General features: G+C 51.1%; 2 protein-coding genes across 2 annotated transcripts in view; both read right to left on the bottom strand.

Annotated features, from left to right (window-relative positions):
- Positions 1–879: 879 nt before the first annotated feature.
- LOC144730131 (uncharacterized) lies at positions 880–6,630 on the bottom strand. The gene is made up of 4 exons (XM_078610711.1): positions 6,194–6,630; positions 4,204–4,477; positions 3,150–3,314; positions 880–2,168 (listed from the first exon to the last, which is right to left on the bottom strand). The coding sequence occupies exons 2-4, from the start codon at positions 4,439–4,441 to the stop codon at positions 2,149–2,151; spliced, it is 423 nt and encodes a 140-aa protein (XP_078466837.1). The 5' UTR covers positions 4,442–4,477; positions 6,194–6,630; the 3' UTR covers positions 880–2,148.
- A 445-nt stretch (positions 6,631–7,075) lies between these two features.
- Positions 7,076–22,438, bottom strand: part of COL7A1 (collagen type VII alpha 1 chain) — a 124,733-nt gene continuing 109,370 nt past the window's right edge. Inside the window, exons 97-110 of the mRNA XM_078610387.1 lie at positions 21,790–21,864; positions 20,294–20,365; positions 18,801–18,872; positions 17,758–17,793; positions 15,881–15,961; positions 14,395–14,448; positions 12,892–12,945; positions 12,374–12,436; positions 11,053–11,115; positions 9,514–9,630; positions 8,485–8,562; positions 7,794–7,847; positions 7,557–7,605; positions 7,076–7,304 (exon numbers count right to left, since the gene is read on the bottom strand). Of these exons, the coding sequence (XP_078466513.1) occupies positions 7,141–7,304; positions 7,557–7,605; positions 7,794–7,847; positions 8,485–8,562; positions 9,514–9,630; positions 11,053–11,115; positions 12,374–12,436; positions 12,892–12,945; positions 14,395–14,448; positions 15,881–15,961; positions 17,758–17,793; positions 18,801–18,872; positions 20,294–20,365; positions 21,790–21,864 (1,032 nt within the window). The 3' untranslated portion in view covers positions 7,076–7,140. The remainder of the gene's footprint in view (positions 7,305–7,556; positions 7,606–7,793; positions 7,848–8,484; positions 8,563–9,513; positions 9,631–11,052; positions 11,116–12,373; positions 12,437–12,891; positions 12,946–14,394; positions 14,449–15,880; positions 15,962–17,757; positions 17,794–18,800; positions 18,873–20,293; positions 20,366–21,789; positions 21,865–22,438) is intronic.

The following is a 22,438-nucleotide window of genomic DNA, read 5'->3' as shown; positions in this document are numbered from 1 at the left end:
TTTTTTGGCGAGTAACACTTTCACTGTGCGTGTTATTTTTAACTATTGGAGAAAACCAGAGAACAGGGGGAGAAACAAACTCCACACAGAGAGGCGCCCAAGGTCGGGAATCGAACCCAGGTCCCTTCTTGCTCTGAGGCGCGGGCGTTACCCACTGTGCCACCTACCCTGTGCCCTCTGCATCCATTATTCTCTCCTTCTCCTCGCAACGTGTGGCTGGCTTTTTAGCTTTTAGTCCGCAGCCTCCTGGCTGGTAGTGTTTCCCAGCGCGACCACTCCCACGAGCCCTTTTGTCAATCCACTGCTGGATGAAGGTCAAGGAGGCTACTATATCATGCTTCACCGCGATCGTCAGTGTGGGCTCGTGAAGGCGTGGATGGCAATTGACAACCACGTTCTGCGGTTAGTTGTTTTTCAAGGATAATGACCCCAGGCCACCATTTACATGCAGGCAGGGCCCACCCACAGTCCACATCGCAGTCACCCACGTGCTGCTGCAAAGTACAATGCGTCAGCACACGCACAACGCACGTATGTGTTTATTTATTAAATATAAGTACCCTCTTGAAGTTATGTAAACATACGGAAGATAGTCTGAGGTCGCGAAGGCATTCACACTCGCCGCCGCCCTTAATAGTCGGGCTATAAGGCCGCTAAAAAAATATATCTGAATAGCAAATACATGCGCCCCTTACATAATAACGACTTCGAGGGTAACAGAACCCCCTTCCTAATCTTTGTGGAATGTGTTCAAGAACACCAGGAGCACCTGAATTGAAACACAGATCCCCCTTCCCCCCTGCAATGCCCCCCCCCCCTTCCCCCCTATTGAGTTGTTTAGCACCATTTAAACAAATAAACAAACGAGGACTTCAGGTGTTGAGTGTCAGCGAGCAATTGTTGTTGTTGCAGGCACCAAATGCGGTTCACGCGACAACGAGAGAGATGGACGGTCTCTCCCGTGAGACCAGCACAGGGAAATCGCGCGCAAACGAGCGTGCACGCACAGGCACAGTCAAACACACACAGACAAAGCCCCCCCCTCCGTGTAGCCTTAACAGACTGTTGGGGCAAGTGCTGTTAAGGGAGCACCTACAAAGGCCGGCAAGGTACACGAGGGGGTGGGTGGCCAGCACCACGCCCGGCCGCCTTCGTCTCGCCAGTGTCGATGTGTGTACACACCGCACCAGGTACTCATTTGAGGCTGAGTCGACCTAGGGGAGGCCCAGGACCAGTTCAGATAATCGTCACTGGTGTTGGCCGTGAGCAGCATTGAACTCGGGTTGCCCGGTTTGTAGCGCAGCGCATTCACTGCTACCCTACTGCTCCCCACACTCAAACACACAGACACACACACCTACGTAGGAGAACATACACTCGCACACGGATATACCAGCACAAGCGCGCACGAGCACGCATATACCCACACCACCTCCTGGAATGACGCCAAAGAGACACGCAGACACAATCCCTCACTCACACGTATACGCGCCAACCAAAGCGCGCTCTGAACTAGCCTTCAGTGTGGCGTGAATGTGGAACCCGTGTGTCGCCCTGAGCTAGGGGATCTGTTCACCCCCGGATTTGTGTCCGGTACTCGGCCCTTAATCCCGGTGGATGCAATCAGGCGGAGGAAGAGGACGGCAAACTGCGGATTTGCAGCGCGAGGCTCGCAGGCAGCCCGACTGCCGCGGCCTCCTCCTTGGGAAAATGGAAGGCGCGAGGGCGAGAGGAAGACGGGAGACGGATGCTGCATTGGGACGACATCGGCTGGGCAGGGGGAACATCGGGGAGAGTTTGCGCCGAGAGGCAGTGCCGGCACACGTTGGCCGTCGACCTCCACGCTCGGAGCTGACGACCACAGATGGATTTCCACGACGGATGGACGGACGGAGTTCCGGGAGGCTGGAGCCAGATGCCGCGGTCTGGTGGTGAGCGTCATCGAGCGGACGGGGGATTTTGGTAAATCTTAGCGGGCGAGTTGGCAGCGGTGGTGGCGGTGGCGGTGGCAGCGGGGTACAGAGGACAGGCGGATGGGTGGCTGGCACCGTCACGTCGGAGTTACCGGGCTCCGGGTGCCGGCAGCGTGCCCGCGTGTGCATTACGTTTCAAGTCTCGGTTCTCGGATCCACCTCGGTGGGCCGAGAGTCATCTGCTGGGGTCGGCCTCTGGCGGGGATACACGGGTGGAGCGACAGCCGCAGCACACACACACACCACAAGACACGGCCGTGTTAGGGAGGCTTGCGGGTGCGGTAGGCCCGGCGGATGAGTACGGCGCTGCTTGAGAACCTGGGTTTGTATCCAGATTATACTTTTCCTGATGTGAGGACTAAAACATATTTGGGTTTGCAGTGCAACATATGCCTCTGCAGTAGGCATGTGAGAAGGTTTTAGGTTGTGTGTAACCAGGTGAGACCTCAAGAGACCACGATGAGACTCATTTGCAGGAGTGACGTGCGGCATTGGTCTGCCAGTAGGGGGCCGATAATTGCCGCTGTGTACAGAATCCCCACGCGAATAATTTTCGGGTAAACTTTTTAATTTGCCAAAGTTGGAGGCTCGACGCCGACACGCAACGGCCTACTCTTGCGAAAGACGTTCGGGGGGATATTTTAACGTCCGCTGTGAAGCCGACGGCGCGTGGGGTCTTATCGTGGTTATTACCCCCCCCTCCCCCGCGGGATATAATCGGGGCGGCCGCTGAACTCGCACCGCGAACCTCTACCACAAGCGGCGAGCCGCGTCACCCACCCCAGGTGCTCCGCCTCGCGTGAATCCAAAGGCAGAGGCGGACGATGTTCGCCTACCGCCTGTCACAGGGCCACTCATCTTTCGCAGGCCGTACGCTAACATGGGGTGGTCAACCCGTTTCACTGGCAGGAGTTGCGAATGGATATGCTGTCACTGGACGACACAAGTGAATTACCATGGGGGAAGGAAAAGCAAAAATAAAATAAAGGGAAACAAAAAACTCAAGAAAAGTAATACATTTCCGGGTAAGAGGTCACGCACTGGAGAAGCACGGGGTCATGCGCGTGGACCCGTGCACACGAGCTAAAGTACACGTGTGTGTGTGTGGGTGTTTCCGCTGAGGCACTAGCGCGTGTCTGCGCGTGTCCGCGCGTGTGTGCGCATGCGTGGCCTCACGTGGCCGACACTCCGCCTGGCACTCGGCGCGGCTCTCGAAGCGGTTGCCGTTGCCGCCGCAGCCCGTGTAGACAAAGAGGCGGCAGTCGTGGCTGGCGCGGCGGTAGTACCAGCGCAGAGCGAGGTGCGAGCAGTCTCCCTCGTCCAGGTCCAGCCGACATCGGCCTGGCCAACGTCGCCGCCGTCACCGCCGCGACACGGAGGACACACGGCAGGGAGGGACGAGGTGCTTGGCGTGAGAGTAATTCAAGGCTTCTCAATACTGGAGGGTCAATGCCGTGGCTGTAACGGTTCGCACAATCTAGAGGCCGCCGGTTCGATCTCCCGGCAAAGCAATTGAAACAGTGGGGCAGGCCTCCTAAATCTTGCCACCCACCGCCATCCCCGCCACATCTGTCCACCCAGCATATAAATTTGCACGCACAATTAAGACAATGGGCAGATGGTCTGTGGTGGGGTAAAGTGTGGGTTCTCTAATGGAGGCCTTTCATCCAGCAGTGGAGTGAGCAAGTAATTGCAGGGCTGCACCTTTACCTTTACACTCGGAGCATCTATAGACGGTGTGCAGGAACTACTCTTTACATTACAGAGAACGTGCATGAACCATAGAAGAACAGAGGAACCCTCTCCAGTGACCCAAGCGCACAAATCAGTAGAATGGAAAATTGACATGGGGTTACGTTCGGATAAGTTTTGAAAACAAAACACAGCATCCAACTGGATGTAAATAGCCTGTCCAGTAAAGGGGGAATCCTTTTATCCATTTAGCCACGGTCACACACAACCTCCACGAATATTCATCCTCGGACGTAGACTCAATCATGCGGTCACCTCTGATTAGCTCCTCGGATTGGCACGGTTGGCTGAATTAGGTGCAAAAGACGTTTCACATACAAACGGTGAAAATGTACCTTAATTGACATGCAAGCTGTCACACATCCGGCTTGGTAATTTAAACAATGGGGATTACGGCTTCACAAGTCAGGGCACATGAACGAGAGGTCACGTGTCGGCACGCCGCCGTCAGGGGGTTGCACTGCATAGCCTGTCCTACCGTCCGGCTCTTGCACATCTGTTATGTGCCGCCGCTCGCGGCTTCGAGGATCCGAGCTCTCTCTCTTGGGAGCCTCCCCGAGGCCCTCGCTGCGCTCCTCAGACTCGCCAGGTGCCTGGACGTGGCTCCATGTCGCCCCGTCCCAGGGGACGCTCGCCGGCCCCTCCTCTTTCTCTGCGACCCCGGAGGCTCCCGGTGGCCCCGCCGGAAACGTGGTGGGCCTCTTGTGGCCCGCCATCCGCACCGAACGCTCGCGCGAGGAGGCCACCGCGGCCTGCGCGGCATCCGTAGGGGAACCCGTCAGAGGTCGCAAACACAGGCACCGGGAGGTCGAGATAAAGTCAGAGTTGTACTGCTCAAGTAAGTGGAGCTTTTGTAGCCAAAAGCCGTGGGGAGCATGACAAAGCGCCTGTGGCAGGGACAGTTTAAAAGTGCATGGTGTGCTTTGCGGCTTGTGCCGCGTGTTGTTCGGCGCGGTGTCCGACGTTTCGCTCCGCGTGCCGAAATGTGACGAATTGAATTCACTTAACCAGAAAACACATCGGAGAGCTGTGCATTGCAACTGGCAAAAGCTTTGCGGTAGGGGCCCAGTTTAGTCGTGAGACAATTACTCGTGATGTTCCATTCAGTGATGGGCCGAGTTGACCCTTCATCGCAACATTTTCAGTCTGCTGAACATCACCAACTCATATATCAACATTTCAAAGTCAATGAAACATCATGAAGATTATTGATGAGTGAAAAGTGACTCAGCAGACGCCGTTTCAGTCTCCCTGAATCATCTCCAACTGAACGGACTGAAACGCGAATCACGTGAATATAATCAACTGAGTGGCAGTGTGTCACAGTGGTAATACTCGTGCCTCACAGCAAAGGGTATGGGATCGATTCACGTTTCTCTCTCTGTTTTCTCCCCCTCTGCATGCATTTCCTCTGGGTTCTCCAATAGCTCAAATAGACATTCACTCTAACTGGTCTTCGCCAAACATCCCAATGCAAAAAAAAAAGATTGCAAATGACTTCATTGAGATTAGACTCAGCAGCGAAATCGCCCGACTGTGAAAACTTGGCAGGACCCTCCGGGAAAAGGGTCTTGAGGCTCAGCGAGGCTCTCCTGGATAAAAGCAGCATCACAATAAATGCGTCTAAGTCTGAAAAATGTAGTTAAGTATCTTAGAGTCAAACTCTTCATTTTGAGTCAAAAGTCCCATTACCTTAAGATTCAAACTGATATTTGGAATCTGGGAGCTGAAATTTAGTTAAAGTCATTGCCAAATGACAAGCGATGGGGGTTTTATTTGTGCGGTCATTGGACTGAGACCATCATCAACTCACTACACTCAAAAACCTGGTTTAATCACAACTCAATCTGTGCTAGTAGTAAGTTTTTACCCTTTCAACTGGTACAAAAACTGACACCTTTATACAAGGCATCATGTTTGCAATAACCACAACACAAGCAGTCAAAATGCAATTTGACTGCTTGTGTTGTGGTTATTGCAAACATGATGCCTTGTATTAAGGTGTCAGTTTTTGTACCAGTTGAAAGTGTAAAAACCTACTACTATATTTTGCCACTGGTAAAGGAGGTCTCAGTGTAAATCAATCTGTGCTGTTCTATGGGTCTCTGTGAGTCGAGCGTTCTCCGGGCGAGTCGATGGACCTCTACGTGAGTCTATGGGTCTCTGTACGAGTCAATGGGCATTGATGTAAGTCATTAGTTACTGCAAAATAATTCCACACGATAAGCCACTTCGTTGAGATATCATTTGTGGTCAGGTAGCTTCTGAAAAAGAGCTACATAGCTCAGTGGGCCTTTCCTGGTCATTTTTTGAAATAGTTTAATAGGGTTAAAATCGTCATTTCACTGCACTGTTTAATCACAGGCAGTGGCTGAAAACGGGATTTTGTAATCCAGGATCTCAGAGCGGTGCCGATTGAGCGCCCGGGCCTCTGTTAACTTTGCTTTAATGTCTGGGCAATGCCGCACCTTCGCATGTCCATCCTGCGCCTGCTGCTGCTGTGGCTGATCATCGGAGAGCTTCTCCACCACGAACACGTGCTCATAGTCGGGGTCATTGGTGTTCACCACCACGTGCACGTTCCTGTCTGCACGCACGCATGCAAACAAAGACAAGATCCCCCGTATAACCTAAACAGACTGCAGGGGAAAGTGCTGTTAGCGAGCACCTAAGAAGGCCATCACGGCACACGAGGGGGTGGGTGGCCAGCACCACGCCCAGCCGCCTATGTCTCCCCAGTGGCGATGATTACACGCCGCACCAGATACTAATTTGAGGCCGAGTCGACCTAGGGGAGGCCCATAACCAGTTCCAATAATCGTCATTTGGTGTTGGCCGTGAGCGGGAATCCAACCCGGTTCGCCGGGTTCGTAGTGCAGTGTGCTAGCCGATATACTACTGCTCCCCCACGCATGCACACACACGCACGTACACACACCCAGATGCATGCACGCACGCACGGCCGCGACGTCGCCAATCGCAACCGGCGTTGGCGATGTTTCCGTCACGGGCCGCCTCGACCCACGCGTGCGTGCGCGCTGCCCGCCCCGCTCGCGCGACCCACCCTGGACTCACCTCCACGGTTCGTAGAAATTCCCCCAACTGACTCCGTGTTGGAATTTGCCTCGCTAAGGTTTAGAGTCAACCCGCGTCCGGGTATTAAACAAATACTAAAAGCACACTCACAGAGTCGAGCAGCCGGTGGGAATCCACGTACCCACCTGCACGGCGGACTGAGCCGGTGGGCAAGCATCAGGCTGGCTTGGACAGAAAATCCCCGGTTGGTCAATTAGTCCAGCCCCAAACGTCGACATACCCACGATTGGCCCAGATTAGTGCCTCCCCCCCCCCACCCCGTTACACCTGTCCATCGAGCTGATCAGCAGCACATCTTGTCCCCACACGAGTTTACAGATTAGCCAATTGATTCTTGACACGGGCCGCGCGTGGTCCGCTGGTCGTGGGTCGCGATCACGACATCGGATTTCCGATCCAACGCAGCGGCCGGGAGAGAGCGGAGACGACGAGCAGCGGCGGGACGGAGCGGCGACGGACTTGGGGGCGGCTCACCTCCACAAGCTGCGGCAGAACAGAGGCGGAAACACGCGAGAGAAGAGCACGTTAAACTCGCGGGCGCGTAAAAACGCGGGCACGGTTTGCGAAAAAAAAACGCTCTCGTCGTCGTCGTCGTCAAGCGCGGTCGGCTATCGACGGGGAGGGAGCGGTGGCACGGATACAACAAACAAACACGCGTGCAATGCGTGAAGACGTTGCCCGGCACACGCTGCACTCGAGCGCAGGGATGACGGTTTAAATCCGCGCGTGTCTCACCGCAGTGTTTGCTCATCTCCTGTCGGATGTAGTCCCGCACTTCACCTTCCTGCGAGATGAATAATCATACTATCACTGCCGTCATCATCATCATTAATGCCATCATCATCAGAATAAAATTATTCGTTTTTGATACGGCGCCCTTCACGCCCAAGGCGTCTCAGAGCACTTTACACGCGATAAAGAATAATTTATTAAAAACATGAAAATGATTGATGGGTGCTCGTGTGTCCGTACCCTCATCCCCGACTCGCCCTTGTCTCCCTTGGGTCCATCGGGACCCAATTCACCCTGAACACAAACACCAACTTGAGACGGCGCCGCTTAAACACAACGCCTAACAAATCGGTTTACCGCATCGCGTGTCTTTATACAGAGTCTAGACGCGATCGCATCTCAACTCTCTGCTCAGCTGCAGTAGGTGCGTTAATAACGAGGCAATCGGTCACATCGAGGCAATCGGTCACAAAAAGGAAGTTATTAGGCCTGGACTTACGCAGACACCCATAGACTCACACAGACAACCATGATAAACATAGAGACCCAATGACAAACATGGATAGAGAACCACGGACTCTCACAGAGATCCTAATACAATACAATGCGATCTGGACTCATGTGGGATCTAATTGTGACTTCCTCTCGACATACAGAGAGTTGCCATTACTTATATAGAAAGTCAGTCGATCACAGGCAGAAGAGAAGAGAAAGTCTTGACACTGGATGCGAACAGGAGCAGAGAATTGACAGCTTGGATGTACGTATATATGTTGAACTTCGTTTGCACCGTACGCAGCCAACCCTGCTAATCGCAGGTGCAGGGGATGGCTGGGAGAAGGGAGTTCCAGACTGTGGGGGAAGCGGAGGAGAATGGGCGACCTCCTGCCAAGCTCAGGTTGACTGCCGATGGCCGTGCGAGGTTACGTACGTTCTCGCCACGCTCCCCCGGGACTCCCGGCACACCTCTGGGCCCCATCTCACCGTCACCCGGAACTCCTCGCTCACCCTGTCACGCACACACACAAAGATCACCCGCGTAGCCTTCATAGACTAGTAGTCAAGTGCTTTATTTAATTTACAGCCCTCAGTCAATCCACTGTTGGATGTATGTAGCCAACCGTGATAATTTGAGGTGCGGGGGAAGGACAACAATTCATAATAAAGTTGTTTTTCGGTTAGATCACGTAAAAATAAAATTGCGACAATTCTGGCAAAATCGCCCGATGATGCTGGATGTAATTAACAGGGAAACATCGTACTCAAATTGTAAATGTTGTGGATTTACTCTCCAACACAACTAGTAGCTAATTGGCACGTTGTTTACGTGACAAACCTTACTAATTGACTGTGTCGGGTGGTACTGGGTTAACGACACATTTATATAATTACGTGCTCTAGCCCAAAAAAACGTTAATATGAATAATATTAGTCGCGAAAGCCTGCATGTTAATAAGGACAACAAACTAAACACAAGTAGCAGTTCTCAACAAATGAGTTCAGAATCTAGATGATTGAAAAGTGCTTAGCTCCAGTGGCTTCCTAATATCGGGAGGAAGAGCATTCCAGATGGCCGCAGAAGTGCATCTGAAAGCGCGCGATGCAGTGACTTTGTTCGATGACTATGTCAGTATGGGGGAGGAAGGGGGAGCTATTTGACTACACTTCACCACGTTGGTCAGTGCGGGCTGGTACAACGGATTATGTTTTGCACTGCTCTCTGCCGACATTGTATCCCCCATGAGTGCTATCAGCGAGCGCATACGAAGGTCCACGAGGGGGCCGGTGTGACCGGACCCACGCCCAGCCACACCTACACACGTACCACCATTCACGTACAAGCACCGCGCATTGTTCTGATATCGCTGGCCACCGATGTGGCCAGGTATCAAAGCGAGGTCTGTGTGTACATATACACAAGCACAATCGAACACGCTCGCAGATGCAAATGCCCACCCACCTTCTGTCCCTGAATCCCCTCCAGACCCAGGGGCCCAATCGGTCCGGCCACACCCGGGGGCCCTGGGCGACCCAAGGCTCCACTGGGACCCTGAAGCCCGGGTGGTCCCGGCAATCCCTGTCACACGGGAACACGCACACCCACGGGCACGCGAACACACGCGTACACATACGAGGAGAAACGTGTCCACAGGGAGAGTGGTACGGGGAGTGTATCGATGGGGTGGCACTGAACAGGGAGTCTAACCAATAAAGTGAGGAGTTCATGGTAACAAGTTGTATCATTGGTAATACATTTTATTATTGTGCTTGTTCACCCAGGAAAGCCTCACTGACTCTCAAGACTCTTTTTCAGAAGGGTGCTGCCAAGTTTTTGCAGGCGGAGGTGATCACTGCTATGTAGATTCCGATTCAGTAAATGGGGCTAATGTCTCTCTTCACAACCTCCTCTGATCGTGTGTTCAGCTGCCTTTATTGCAGGATGCTACATTTGACAGGTGTCCTGAAAAAAAACTTGATAACCCACGTACTTATGTATTTTAAGATATCCCACGCATGCTTCATTGGAACATTTTACAAGTAACTTGTAATGGCTGTTATTGTATAATCTCCCCACAAAGATCCCCCGTATTGCCTTGTAACAGATTGCAAGGGCAATAGTTGTGTGTGAGTACCTATGAAGGCCAACGTGGCACACAGGGAGGGTAGTGCGGCTTGTACCACACCTGGTGCCTTTGTCTGCCCAATGCTGACGTTTACACACCACACCGGCTACTCGAGCAAGCGGTGGCTAAGGACTGGATCAGACATTCGTCACTTGTGTTGGCTATGAGCGGGAATCCAACTGGCCTCGCCAGGTTCATAGCACAAGTGTGCTAACCACCGTGCCACCACTCCCCCACATATGAAGAGCAACAATTGGGAAGCGAAAACCCGACCATTAGCAAAGGAGTCCAGCGAAACTCCAAGCGACATTTCCTCTTATCCAAAGCGTTTGTCCCACCAGGCTCTAGCACAAGTCCTCTCCTCTCTCTACAAGAGTCTTCGATCCACCGCCAAAAATGTGACAAAACAAAATGGGTGGTTGAGTCCACCATCCAGGAACCATCACACCCAATCACGGTGGCGAGATGTTAACTACCTTGCCTGGTATGCAGGAGGTCGGGGGGGGGGGTAAATTGCGAACCTGACGCCTGCTGTATATTTCGAGTTTGCATGTTCTCCCCATGGTCACGTAGATTTTTCTTCGAGTCCTCCGATTTTTCCCTCCACATTTAGAAACATGCGCTTAAGAGTATTTGGCTGTTATAAATGTCCACGTGATAAGTCACTTCATCGAGCTATCATTTGTGGCCAGGTCACTTCTGAAAAAGAGCTATATAGCTCAGTAGGCCTGACCTGGTAAAATACAATTTTTAGTTTTAGTTTAACCAGTGCTGTTCACCCCCCACCAATCGTAGCCACCAGTTGTTTTGCATCGCGAGCCTTCTGTCCGGCCCTGCACTCAGAAACTGTGATAACAAAAAACACAGATTCTCACCCGGTCTCCACCATCTCCCATGTCTCCCTTGGGGCCTGCGAGTCCGTCCTGCCCACGGTCACCCTGTCCCACGCACAAAGGGAGACACACCCACAGAGATACACCCCCCCGTGTGTGTGTGTGTGCGCGCACTCTACAATTCTGCATTGTGCGAGTTTAATAATTACAATTCCTGCAGCGTCGTTACGTGGCGGGCCATTACAAAGGTGCTGCAACCAAATGACACCAATAAGCACCCCACCCTGAATGCACCCAAGTCGAGTCCCTTTGTTTAACTTGGTGACAATTGCAGAGACCAGGATAGTCTCATTCTCAAGCGACAGTGATCAATCCCATCAGAATTCAGATGCAAAGCGGGTTAGAGGCTGGTTAGCTCCTGGATGGTTGAATGCCTGTGTACGGCAGTTATTGTGGGTCACGGCTGTTAGGTGGCAAGCAGATCACAGCACAGCACTGGATTCTTGAATCCATCTGTGTGAAACATCGTTGTATCTTGGCAAATTTTCTTCCGTTTTTTTCCGATTTCCTCCAGGCGTGAAGTCAAACACTAAATTAACAGAATGGGTAAAACATCCTAAAGCAGCACCCTCTTGCAAGACACAGTGAGGCCTTCCTGGATAAGCAGCAGCATTATTATTATTGTTGGAGATCAAAACGTCACCGTGGCCAAGTGCCACCGAGATGCCACCACACCTGGCCGCAAACACGTTCAGCCCCCAACCAGAACCCGCAGCCGCTGGGACAGTCGACACACAACCTCCAAAATCCACCCTGACAGTCTCCCACCATCCACCCCGAAGCTTTTCCTCTTGGTCACTGGACTCGTGGAGACAACGCCAATGCCAATGGTTGCTTTATTATTATTGAAATGACTCGAATGACGAACTACTAGGAGCCTCTTTTTAATATGACACAGTAACAACACTAGGTCCGGGCTTCGTGCTTGGTCTTGAAGCTCGTCCCTTCCCTCCCCTTTTATATCTCTCGAGCCCCTTTTCCCTCACTGTTTTTCCCCTAGCCAATCTCTCTGCTTCTCCTCTAATGGTTCCCAACCGTCGCCTCTGGGTCCTGCTCTGTTTTCCTCCAATCACTTCAAAAGCCCTGCCTCCCGACCAATTACCGTGGAGGCCTGTTTCTGCCAATCGAAGACCTTGGCCTAATTTTGAAACACCGTTTTGGTGCACATTTGGCTTGGGGCGAGTGCTTTTTAATTTCGGTCATTTCATTATGATGCCTTCATATCCTTGCAGACAGCGGGGCAATTAAGTCTTCTGAAAACTGGACTCCACGGGTGCGACGGTGCATGTGTGGGAGGCCTCACCTTGGGTCCCATGATGCCCTCTCGGCCCGGCGTTCCCGGCACACCAGGGATGCCAGGGTCACCCTGCACACACGCATGGGACAGACACGCAAAAAGGCCCAGGACCGGTTCAGATAATTATAATCATCACTGTTGTTGGCCACGAGTAGGAATCGAATTCGGTTCGCTGGGTTTGTATCTCAGCGTAGTCCCAAACACTGTGACACACAATGAGAAAATTACCATACAATGACAAAGATCCCCCTTATAGGCTTAACAAACTGTTTGGGCAAGTGCTTATAGCAAGCATCGATGAAGGCCGGAATGGCACACGAGGAGGTGGGTGGCCAGCACCACACCCGACCACCTTTGTCTCCCCAGTGGTGATGTTTTGCACACCACACCAGGTACTCATTTTGAGACTGAATCGCACACAGTGGCACATGCATATGCTCATACAAACACACACAGGCTAAGCGATCATACTCACGAACATCATACAAGCATTCGGCACCTCAATTTCGATTTTTCCAACTCACCTTGTCTCCTTTCTTGCCAGGGATTCCTAGTTTCCCAACCGAGCCCCTGTCTCCCTGAAATACGCACACACGCGCACACATGCAGAGCAGGGGGTGCAGATGTGAGTACGTGCACTGCAAAGTGAACCTGGGCAGGACAGGTCGCTAGTAAGACTCCCGGCCATCGGCCCTGCTAGCGACGCGGCAGACAAAGGAGTGAATGCGCGAGAGAGGACGTCACCCATGGAGAAGGAGTGATGAAATCAGCTCAGGCGCAGGAGTTAGGAATGTTCCACTGCAAGACTGTGAGAGATGGCGATGGTTTGGCGAGGCGTTAATTTCAGCAGTGGATAGATCATGACGACCAGCTTAGGTGGTGGCTTTGGAGCCGTATTGCTACCATAGCCACACCTGCAGGTGCCATTTGGATAGATGATGAATGGCATGCAACCCCTACTCTCGTTCTTTGCATTTGACCAAAAATGTGCACCATTTGTGCACCAACAGCAGAAGTCAGAGGAGTGGACGGACAGTGGGAAATCACCACGGTGGCGAGATGTTAACTACCTCGCCTGGAATACAGGTTGTGGGTTCGATCCTAACCGTGACGCCTGTATATCTGGTGTTTGCGTGTTTTCCCCGTGGTCTCGTGGATTTTTTGAATCAACATGCGTTTTGAGTATTTGGCTGCGATATATTTCCACACGATAAGCCACTTTGTTGAACAACCATTTGTGGCCAGGTCGCTTCTGAGAAAGATCTACATGGCTCAGTGGGCCTTACCTGGTAAATAAAAACAAATTTTGGAATTAGTTTAGTTTAGAATATTTCGGGGGGCGCAAGGATGGAGGTGGCAGGGGATTGTGAAGAGCAGAAGACATTGGGGAGGGAGAGATATTTTTTCAGAGGGGTGGGGAGTTAACGGCTAAGAGAGAAGGCTGTTGTTACAATGAGGTCCACTGCTTGCGGAAGCGATCGTTGTAGGCGCGTGGCCACTGTCCCGCTCGCTCGACCCAGCTTACTCAAGGGGGTTCTGAGTGTTGCACAGCGGACCCCTGTTTGTTTTGGGAGTTTCAAGTTGAGAATTCATTTTGCTTAGCCAGGCGAGAACTCGGCGAATAAGGATGAGTCTCATTTGTAAAGAGTGACCAAGGGCAAAATCAATAAATAAAACGATGAGGCAAATAGAAATTGGTGCAAAAACAATCTGCGTTGCGAAAGAAATTAAAAACGCTGCACGGTGGTAACCAAAATAATAATAAACAATTTTCAGTCACGAAGGTTGGCTCAGAAAAATTACTTCTAAAACCATTCAGTCGCAACAAATTACAAAAACATCAAAATAGATTTGTGGCGATCAATCACTGCACTCGTGCGTAAACAGACAAGGTACGTATGAGCCAGATGCGACTGTAAGTGACGTTATCATAACGAATCGACGGCCCCGGCACCAAACTGTGACTGAGATGGGGCGAGGGGCCCCCATCCCCCTGGGCCTCCCACGCCCCCCTCCCCTCCTCTCACCTGCTCCCCCTGCAGTCCGTCGTCCCCACACTTGCCCTTGGCTCCGGGCTCTCCCTGCGTACAAACGTCACAGCCATAAATTAGCAGCAGACAGAGCCTGTACGTGAATGCGCTGGGTGTGTGACCTCTTGCGGGGGAGCGGTGGTGTAGCAGTGGGCGCACTGTGCCACGAACCCAACCGCTCGAGTTGGGTTCCCGCTCATGGCCAACATCAGTGATGAATATTTTAACTGGTTCAGCGCCTTTCCCCTGGATGCAAGGGTTGGTGGATCGCTAAATCTATGTTTGTTTGTATGCATGCATCCTTTATTGATTAAATAAATCGGGACGCGTGAAACATTGTTGCCTAGTTGTCAATGGAAACCTGGTTTAATGCAATGACAAGGTGATGATGATGTTAAAGATTCCGATTTCCTGGTATCTCGCCTGAAGATTCTTGATGCAGTTTCAAGCCAACCCTTCGGTATCTAATCGCTGCTAAATCTGGCTGCGAGAATGGCTCCTAAACTCACCACTGAGTGAGCTGACACAATAGCAATTGGCGCGTTTAACGCTTTGACGCCTCGCGATTATTTCATTGTTGAGGTTGCGTCGGGTGGTGGTGGAGGGTTTCACGACACAAGTTTGGCCAGATCATTGCATGGCCTAAACCAAAAACCTATTTCGATTTAAAGCTTTCATGACTGCAGGGATTCATATTCTTGGTTCTTTCGGTAAAGTCACGTAGAAGGGAAAAAAATTAAACAATAACATTTTATTATTTCCCTTCTACATGACTTTACCGAAAGAACCAAGAATACAAAAACCTATTGTTAAGGACGATAACTATGAGGACCTGACATCACCGATCACCAAACCTCACCCAGCCTCTCTCGTCTACTAAAATATTCTCTCTGTGTGGTGGCGCATGCCCATGATCCAGTGCTTTTGAGGCTAGGGTTGGTGGATCACGGAGAGACTTGTGGAACTCCAGACCACGCTGGACTGCGAGGTGGCCAGGTGTTAGCAGTACAGAATTGTCTCGGATACAACAGTACCATTTCATATACAGATGTTGTTACATTAATAAGGCCATGGTGATGAATATGACAATTATGATGATGACGATAATTTGAATAGGTGTCAACATCGATATTTTATTTAAACTGGAAGACCTCTATAAGCTGTCAAGCTCTTATTCACTGGTGTTCAGCCCATCGTGAGATGATGATGAAGGGGAGATGCCAATTATGATGCTGATGATGGTACCAATGCCAACGATAATGCAATTCTTATGATGATTATGATAACGATGACAATGACTGCGATGAGAAAGAAGATGTGACGATGATGGAAAAATCTACATTGATGGATGGTGATGACAAATGATGGCAGTGACGATGGAAATTATGAAGAATACGGTGTTGTTTGGTGACAATGATGCCAATCATGATATCAATTTTGATGATGATGATGATAACAATGATGATGGTGTTGTGATGCGTACTCTCTCTCCGCGCTCTCCCCGGGGGCCAAGGTCTCCTTTGTCTCCCTTTGTCCCATTCTTCCCGTTCATGCCATCCTCCCCCTGAAAACAACAACAACGCATTATAAACTCCAAATGCACAACTGCCTCATATAATTAAAGAACTCATCATCTTTCGCGGGTCAGTAAAATAAGCACCATGAAAGAGAAGCTGTATCAAGACACCCAGATAAATGAACCCGGCACTCGACATACGACGCAACTAGTATAGTTTTATGGATAGACTTGTCCCCATCATAGTAATGTGGAATGTACACCATTGGCTCTTGACCACTCACGTTGAAGTGCGCACCCAATCACCATTGGAGCTGGGGACTCAGCACAAATGATTGGTGGGGGTTCCAGACTATGGGGACAGCAGAGAAGATTGAGTGGCCTACTGAGCGAGAGTGGAGAGGTAGGAGAGTGCGTGGAGGGGAGTAGAGTGAGTTGAGGTAGGAGAGTGCATGGAGGAGAGTAGAGTGAGATGAGAGGAGAGAGGTAGGAGAGTGCGTAGAGGAGAGTAGAGTGAGATGAGAGGAGAGAGGTAGCAGAGTGCGTGGAAGTGAGTTGAGATGGGAGAAGTAGGAGAGTGCATGGAAAGGAGTAGAGTGAGATGAGAGGTAGGAGAGTGCGTGGAGGGGAGTAGAGTGAGATGAGAGGTAGGAGAGTGCATGGAGGGGAGTAGAGTGAGGTGAGAGGTAGGAGAGTGCGTGGAGGGGAGTAGAGTGAGATGAGAGGTAGGAGAGTGCGTGGAGGGGAGTAGAGTGAGATGAGAGGTAGGAGGGTGTAGAGGGCAATAGAGTGATATGAGAGGTAGGAGAGTGCGTGGAGAGGAGTAGAGTGAGATGTGAGGTAGGAGAGTGCGTGGAGGGGAGTAGAGTGAGATTGGAGGTAGGAGAGTGCGTGGAGGGGAGTAGAGTGAGGTGAGAGGTAGGAGAGTGCGTGGAGGGGAGTAGAGTGAGGTGAGAGGTAGGAGAGTGCGTGGAGGGGAGTAGAGTGAGATTGGAGGTAGGAGAGTGCGTGGGGGGGAGTAGAGTGAGATTGGAGGTAGGAGAGTGCGTGGAGGGGAGTAGAGTGAGGTGAGAGGTAGGAGAGTGCGTGGAGGGGAGTAGAGTGAGGTGAGAGGTAGGAGAGTGCGTGGTGGGGAGTACAGTGAGATGTGAGTGGTAGGAGAGTGCGTGGTGGGGAGTAGAGTGAGATGAGAGGTAGGAGAGTGCGTGGAGGGGAGTAGAGTGAGATGATAGGTAGGAGAGTGCGTGGAGGGGAGTAGAGTGAGGTGAGAGGTAGGAGAGTGCGTGGTGGGGAGTAGAGTGAGATGTGAGAGGTAGGAGAGTGCGTGGAGGGGAGTAGAGTGAGATGAGAGGTAGGAGAGTGCGTGGAGGGGAGTAGAGTGAGATGATAGGTAGGAGAGTGCGTGGAGGGGAGTAGAGTGAGGTGAGAGGTAGGAGAGTGCATGGTGGGGAGTAGAATGAGATGTGAGGTAGGAGAGTGTGTGGAGGGGAGTAGAGTGAGATGAGAGGTAGGAGAGTGCATGGAGGGGAGTAGAGTGAGATGAGAGGAAGGAAAGTGCATGGAGGGGAGTAGAGTGAGGTGAATGGTAGGAGAGTGCGTGGAGGGGAGTAGAGTGAGGTGAGGTAGGAGAGTGCGTGGAGGGGAGTAGAATGAGGTGAGAGGTAGCAGAGTGCATGCATGGAGGGGAGTAGAGTAGATGAGGAGAGAGTCCATGATCTTGAAGACGCCGAGTATGATCTTGAAATCGATTGGAGATTGTAAGTAAACAGCCCTCAGTTTGAACAAATGTGTTACCCGGGTAGCAGTGATTGGTCAGGAGGTGAGTATGACCAGGTGATACTCACAGGGTCCCCAGAGATGCCCGGTTCACCAGCTTCCCCCTGCACAGCAAACACAGCACAAGGGGTTTATAGCCACGCGAACCAGGCCCTGTGTCGTTCGGAATCTTTGGAATCACGCGAAAAAAAAATACGCAAGGCGTCCACAGTCGTACACGCAGTGTGCGCACATTCGCACACAACACAGTCTGAGGCCTGGTGCCATGCTTGCTGCTTCTTGGCCAAACTACGGCCTGTTGTACTCGACTGGGAATCCCGCGGCTGGATCGAACAAATTATTCGACGATGCTGCTGCGTTGGAAGTGGTGCAAAAAGCACAAATATCTAAAAAACTCAACACATTCGTGAATAACACTGTGGCGAAGGCCCTTTATCACAGCGCATGTGTGCTATGAAGAAGGGACATTGCTTGAAACGACCCATATTCTCTACTTTTCCTTTGAAGGCCACAGTGTTGACTAATGCTGTTACATGTCTTATATATGTCAGGGTTTTACACACAAACACATATTTCTCTTACACTTTATTGCATTATTATTTTATGTTTTGACATTTCTGAGTTTGCACCTGGTGGAGTTTTATATCTGCTCTGTTTTGCCACACAAAAACGCACACACACATCCACAAACTGACCCACACACACACAAAAGAAGATCCTCAATATAGCCTATAACAGACTGTTGGGGCAGGTGCTGTTCGTGAGCACCTATGGCACATGAGGGTGTGGGTGGCCAGCATCACGTCTAGGCGCTTTTGTCTCTGCAATCCTGATGTTTAGACACCGCACCAGATACTCAAATAAGACCAAGTCGACTTAGCGGAGGCCCACGATCGATTCAGGTATTCGTCGTTGACGTCAAATGCAGGCGGGAATTTCACCCGGGTCACCGGGTTCGGAGCATGCCGTGCGCAAACCACTGCACTACCCCGCCCCACATACACACACACGCACGTACACGCACGCGGGACAGCTCACACCGGTGCGTCCGCGTGTACACACGTGGCTGGTGCGAGAGCTCGCATACGACACAAATCACAAAGCGGCCCACCTTGTCTCCGGCAGGGCCTCGGAGACCAGGAGGGCCCAACGGGCCCCTGGCTCCCAGGTCTCCCTTCGTGCCCTGCAATGAGAACGATGATGACTCAATGCGTGCGTGACGCCGCAGTCTTCAACAAACAGCCGCTCCTAGACAAACTGCAGCAAAGCGCGTCCCTCGCACGCGGCTTGTGCTGTTTTCGCAACTTCCCCAAGGTAATGCATTCAGCAACACCAATAATAATAATCGATTCAATAACAATTGGAGCCGTGTACTCTCCACCACCCGACACAGCCAAACAAATCGAGCTGTCACCTGGCCTGTTGTAGCTGGCTGAGTTGTTGCGCCGACTGAGTGTGCAGAGTATTTGGCTGCTGTGAATTTCCACACGATAAGCCACTTCGCTAAGCTATTATTTTTGGCCAGGTCGTTTCTGAAAAAAGAGCTGTATAGCTTAGTGGGCCTTACCTGGTAAAATTTCATAAAATGTTTTACTAGTTCAGATTTTTAGCAAACTGGTTACTGAGCAAAAGCAAACAAGACTTGAAAATTATACACAACGTTCCGCCGGAGATGACTCGCAGCATTGGTAGGCGTTAACGAAACTCCTGTGTATCATCATCAAATTCGTAATATTCCTCGTGAGAAAGCCTGCATTTGATATTAACAACACGAATATTAATGGGCAAATGCTGCAATGATAGCCCGATGCTGCAAACATTACCTGCAAATTACTCAATGGGGATAACACAGCAGCATCAACAGCAACATCAGCCCCTACTGAAGAAACCTAGCAAGCCCCTGCTGAAAAAGAGTCCGGAGACTTTCGTGGGTAAACACGTGTCGTAAATAAACACGCCACCACCCAGCACAGCCAATTAGTAAGGTTTGTCACGTAAACAAAATGTGGCAATTAGTTATGAGTACAGTACACCGGTGTGTTGGAGACTAAATTCGAGTACGACGTTTCGCTGGTGATTACAACCAGCCTCATCAGGTAACAGCCAGAATTGTATAGAAGTCCTCCTGTTGCGGTCCTAAATAGAGCAATGGTGATGTCATCACTGTCAGCCTATCGGGTGCGAAGATCAGATCTATCCCAAAAACCTTTATTATGGATAATATTGGTCACAAAAGCCTACGTGTCAAACACGTTATAAACAATGGTGATTGACGACAAAAATGATACCGATGATGATGATGAAGTTATGATGACGATTTGTCAGTTACGAGTGGTAATGCTGACGATGATAACCAATAATTACCGATCATGGAGATGTTAACTAAATTTGAAACTCATTCTTTAGATTGAAAACTCATTTCTTTAGAACTTCTTTTTGTCTTTAGTTTTTTGTCCTTCCCCTGCACCTCCAATTGGCACGGTTGGCTACGTAGGATGTGAAAGAAGTTCAACATACATACAATACATGATGCATTAGTGACGAGTGTCGATGCTGACGGTGATGGCTGCTGTGACAATGATGACGACGACGATGGCACCTCACCTTTTCCCCGTGCGGTCCCTCCTCTCCCCGCTCTCCCCTCTCGCCGTCGAGTCCCCGCAAGCCCCTCGGGCCCTGCACGCTCCCAGCGAGCGGTCAGCGATTGTGTCAGCAGGCCACGTTAAGTGATTGGGAAAGAAGCTAAGCAGAGTTGAGCCTGGATAGTGCTTGGATGGGGGGGGGGGGTGCGACTGCTCCACACAATGGGTGTTATCGGCCGCTGCTGAGATTACATTGCGAGCAGTGACGGACAGCGCAGAAAAATCCGAAAAAACTGAGTGTCTCTACTCCCAGGTCTATGCTCTCCATGCCTCCACGACCCTGCACTGACCACGGTGGTGAAGTATGGACAAATCCACTGGCGAAGCCAGTGTGGGGGGGGGGGGGGGCAGTGAGACGGCACGTGCCCCCCCAATGATCCGATCGAAATCCCTAATTTTGATCGGATCATTGGGGTTTATTAGTAATAAATCGGCATTTTGCGACCCCCACTGCCACTGTGTAGCATATTATAACGTGTCAGGGACTCTGAGATGATAGGACAATAGTCTGAGTCCATAATTGGTGATAAGTAACAGCAAAGCAGTTATAAGTGACTCACAGAATTGTGCGCAGTTGCGTATACAGTACACGACTTCCCTGAAGGCATCAACACCTTCAGCGAGCGCGATGCCGATCACACACGGTTCGAATTCGACCCTCAAGCGGTGGCTGTCCCATCGCCGCACACGCGTCGAATAAAATGCAAGGGACAGTCCTTACTTACTAACAACTCCTATAATTTTTCATTGCTGGAGGCGTTGCCCCCCTACTTGAAAATCCTGGCTCCGCCATTGGACAAATCACTCTTACAACGCGGCCAGTGCCAGATAAGCTAGTGCGGGGCCTGTAGCATATGGTATAAAGAGGCCCTAAATAAAAAAAACACTTAAATATTAAAACACATGCATTTTTTACTTGCATAGTAAAGTAAATGTATTTTTCATTTGCTCAACAGCCAGATGATATGACAAATCGCTAACATTAAACACTCAGTCGTTCATAAAAGTTAAAGGCAGTATAGTACTATAGTAATAGAGCAAGTGCAGAATCACTGAACCGGAATTGATAGCTTGAAAGAATTTAGCGCGGGGCCCTTGAAAGTGTGGGGCCCGTAGCATATGTAGCTACTTTTGCTTCCAGGATAATCCAGCACTGGACTCGGCATTGCGTGCTGGAGACCCTCATCCAGCAGTGGACTGGCACAGAGCTGTACACGCAGACAAGTGGAATGTGATGGGAAGTAGGTTGGGATGCGATTGGAACGGTGGGTGTATTGAGCCTGCGGAGCTGCGTGGGTGTGTCGTACCGGTCGGGGTTGCGCCGTGTGCCGTGTGCGATGATCCTGGTGTGCAGTGTGCCCGTTACGCGGCATGCCGGGTGTACCGTGTACGTTGTACGTGTTGTGCGTGCTGTGTGCGTCACGTGTGCGTGCTGTGTGTGTACCGCGCGTGTGGTGCCATGCCAAGGGCTCTCACCGGCTCCCCCTTCACTCCTTTGCTGCCCTCGCCGCCAGGGACCCCCACGGATTCTCCCTGGGGACCACAGATCACGCCGTTACCACGAAAGAACGCCTTCACTCGGTGACCATGGAAATGCACCTTCACCACGGGAACACCTTCACCACAGGTATACTCCGTTACCATGGAAATACACTTTCAACACAGGAACACACCGTCGTCACCATGGAAACAGTCACCAAGGGAACATGCCGTCATCACCACGGCAACGCACAGTCACTACGTAAACAAGTCGTCACCATGGAACACCGTAGTTAAAACCTGGACTTGAACCCAGGCTCTCAGCAGTGCCGGCTCAGTACAATGACGTGGCCATTTTGGACCCTGAGCCACGCAGGCCACATGCATTGTAAAGCTACATGTACGAGATCTCGCCATCTAATCTAACTGCTGTTTATAGAGCGCCTTCAATCAAAGAGCTTGACGTAGCTTACACAACGGTGACAAAGTGGAATGATGTAGTTGGCAATGAGAAATGAGTGACAGCGATAGAGGGCTACTTGGGGATCACAAAAGGGTCGGGGAGACATGGGATAGAGTGGAGGGGCGAGGGGAGGGGAGGCAAGAGGATGGGAATGGGTAACAGAAA

The sequence above is a fragment of the Lampetra planeri genome, chromosome 34 (assembly GCF_965212315.1).
Source record: "Lampetra planeri chromosome 34, kcLamPlan1.2.h2, whole genome shotgun sequence".
Classification (NCBI taxonomy): Eukaryota; Metazoa; Chordata; class Hyperoartia; order Petromyzontiformes; family Petromyzontidae; genus Lampetra; species Lampetra planeri.
This window is presented reverse-complemented; position numbering and strand designations above follow the sequence as displayed.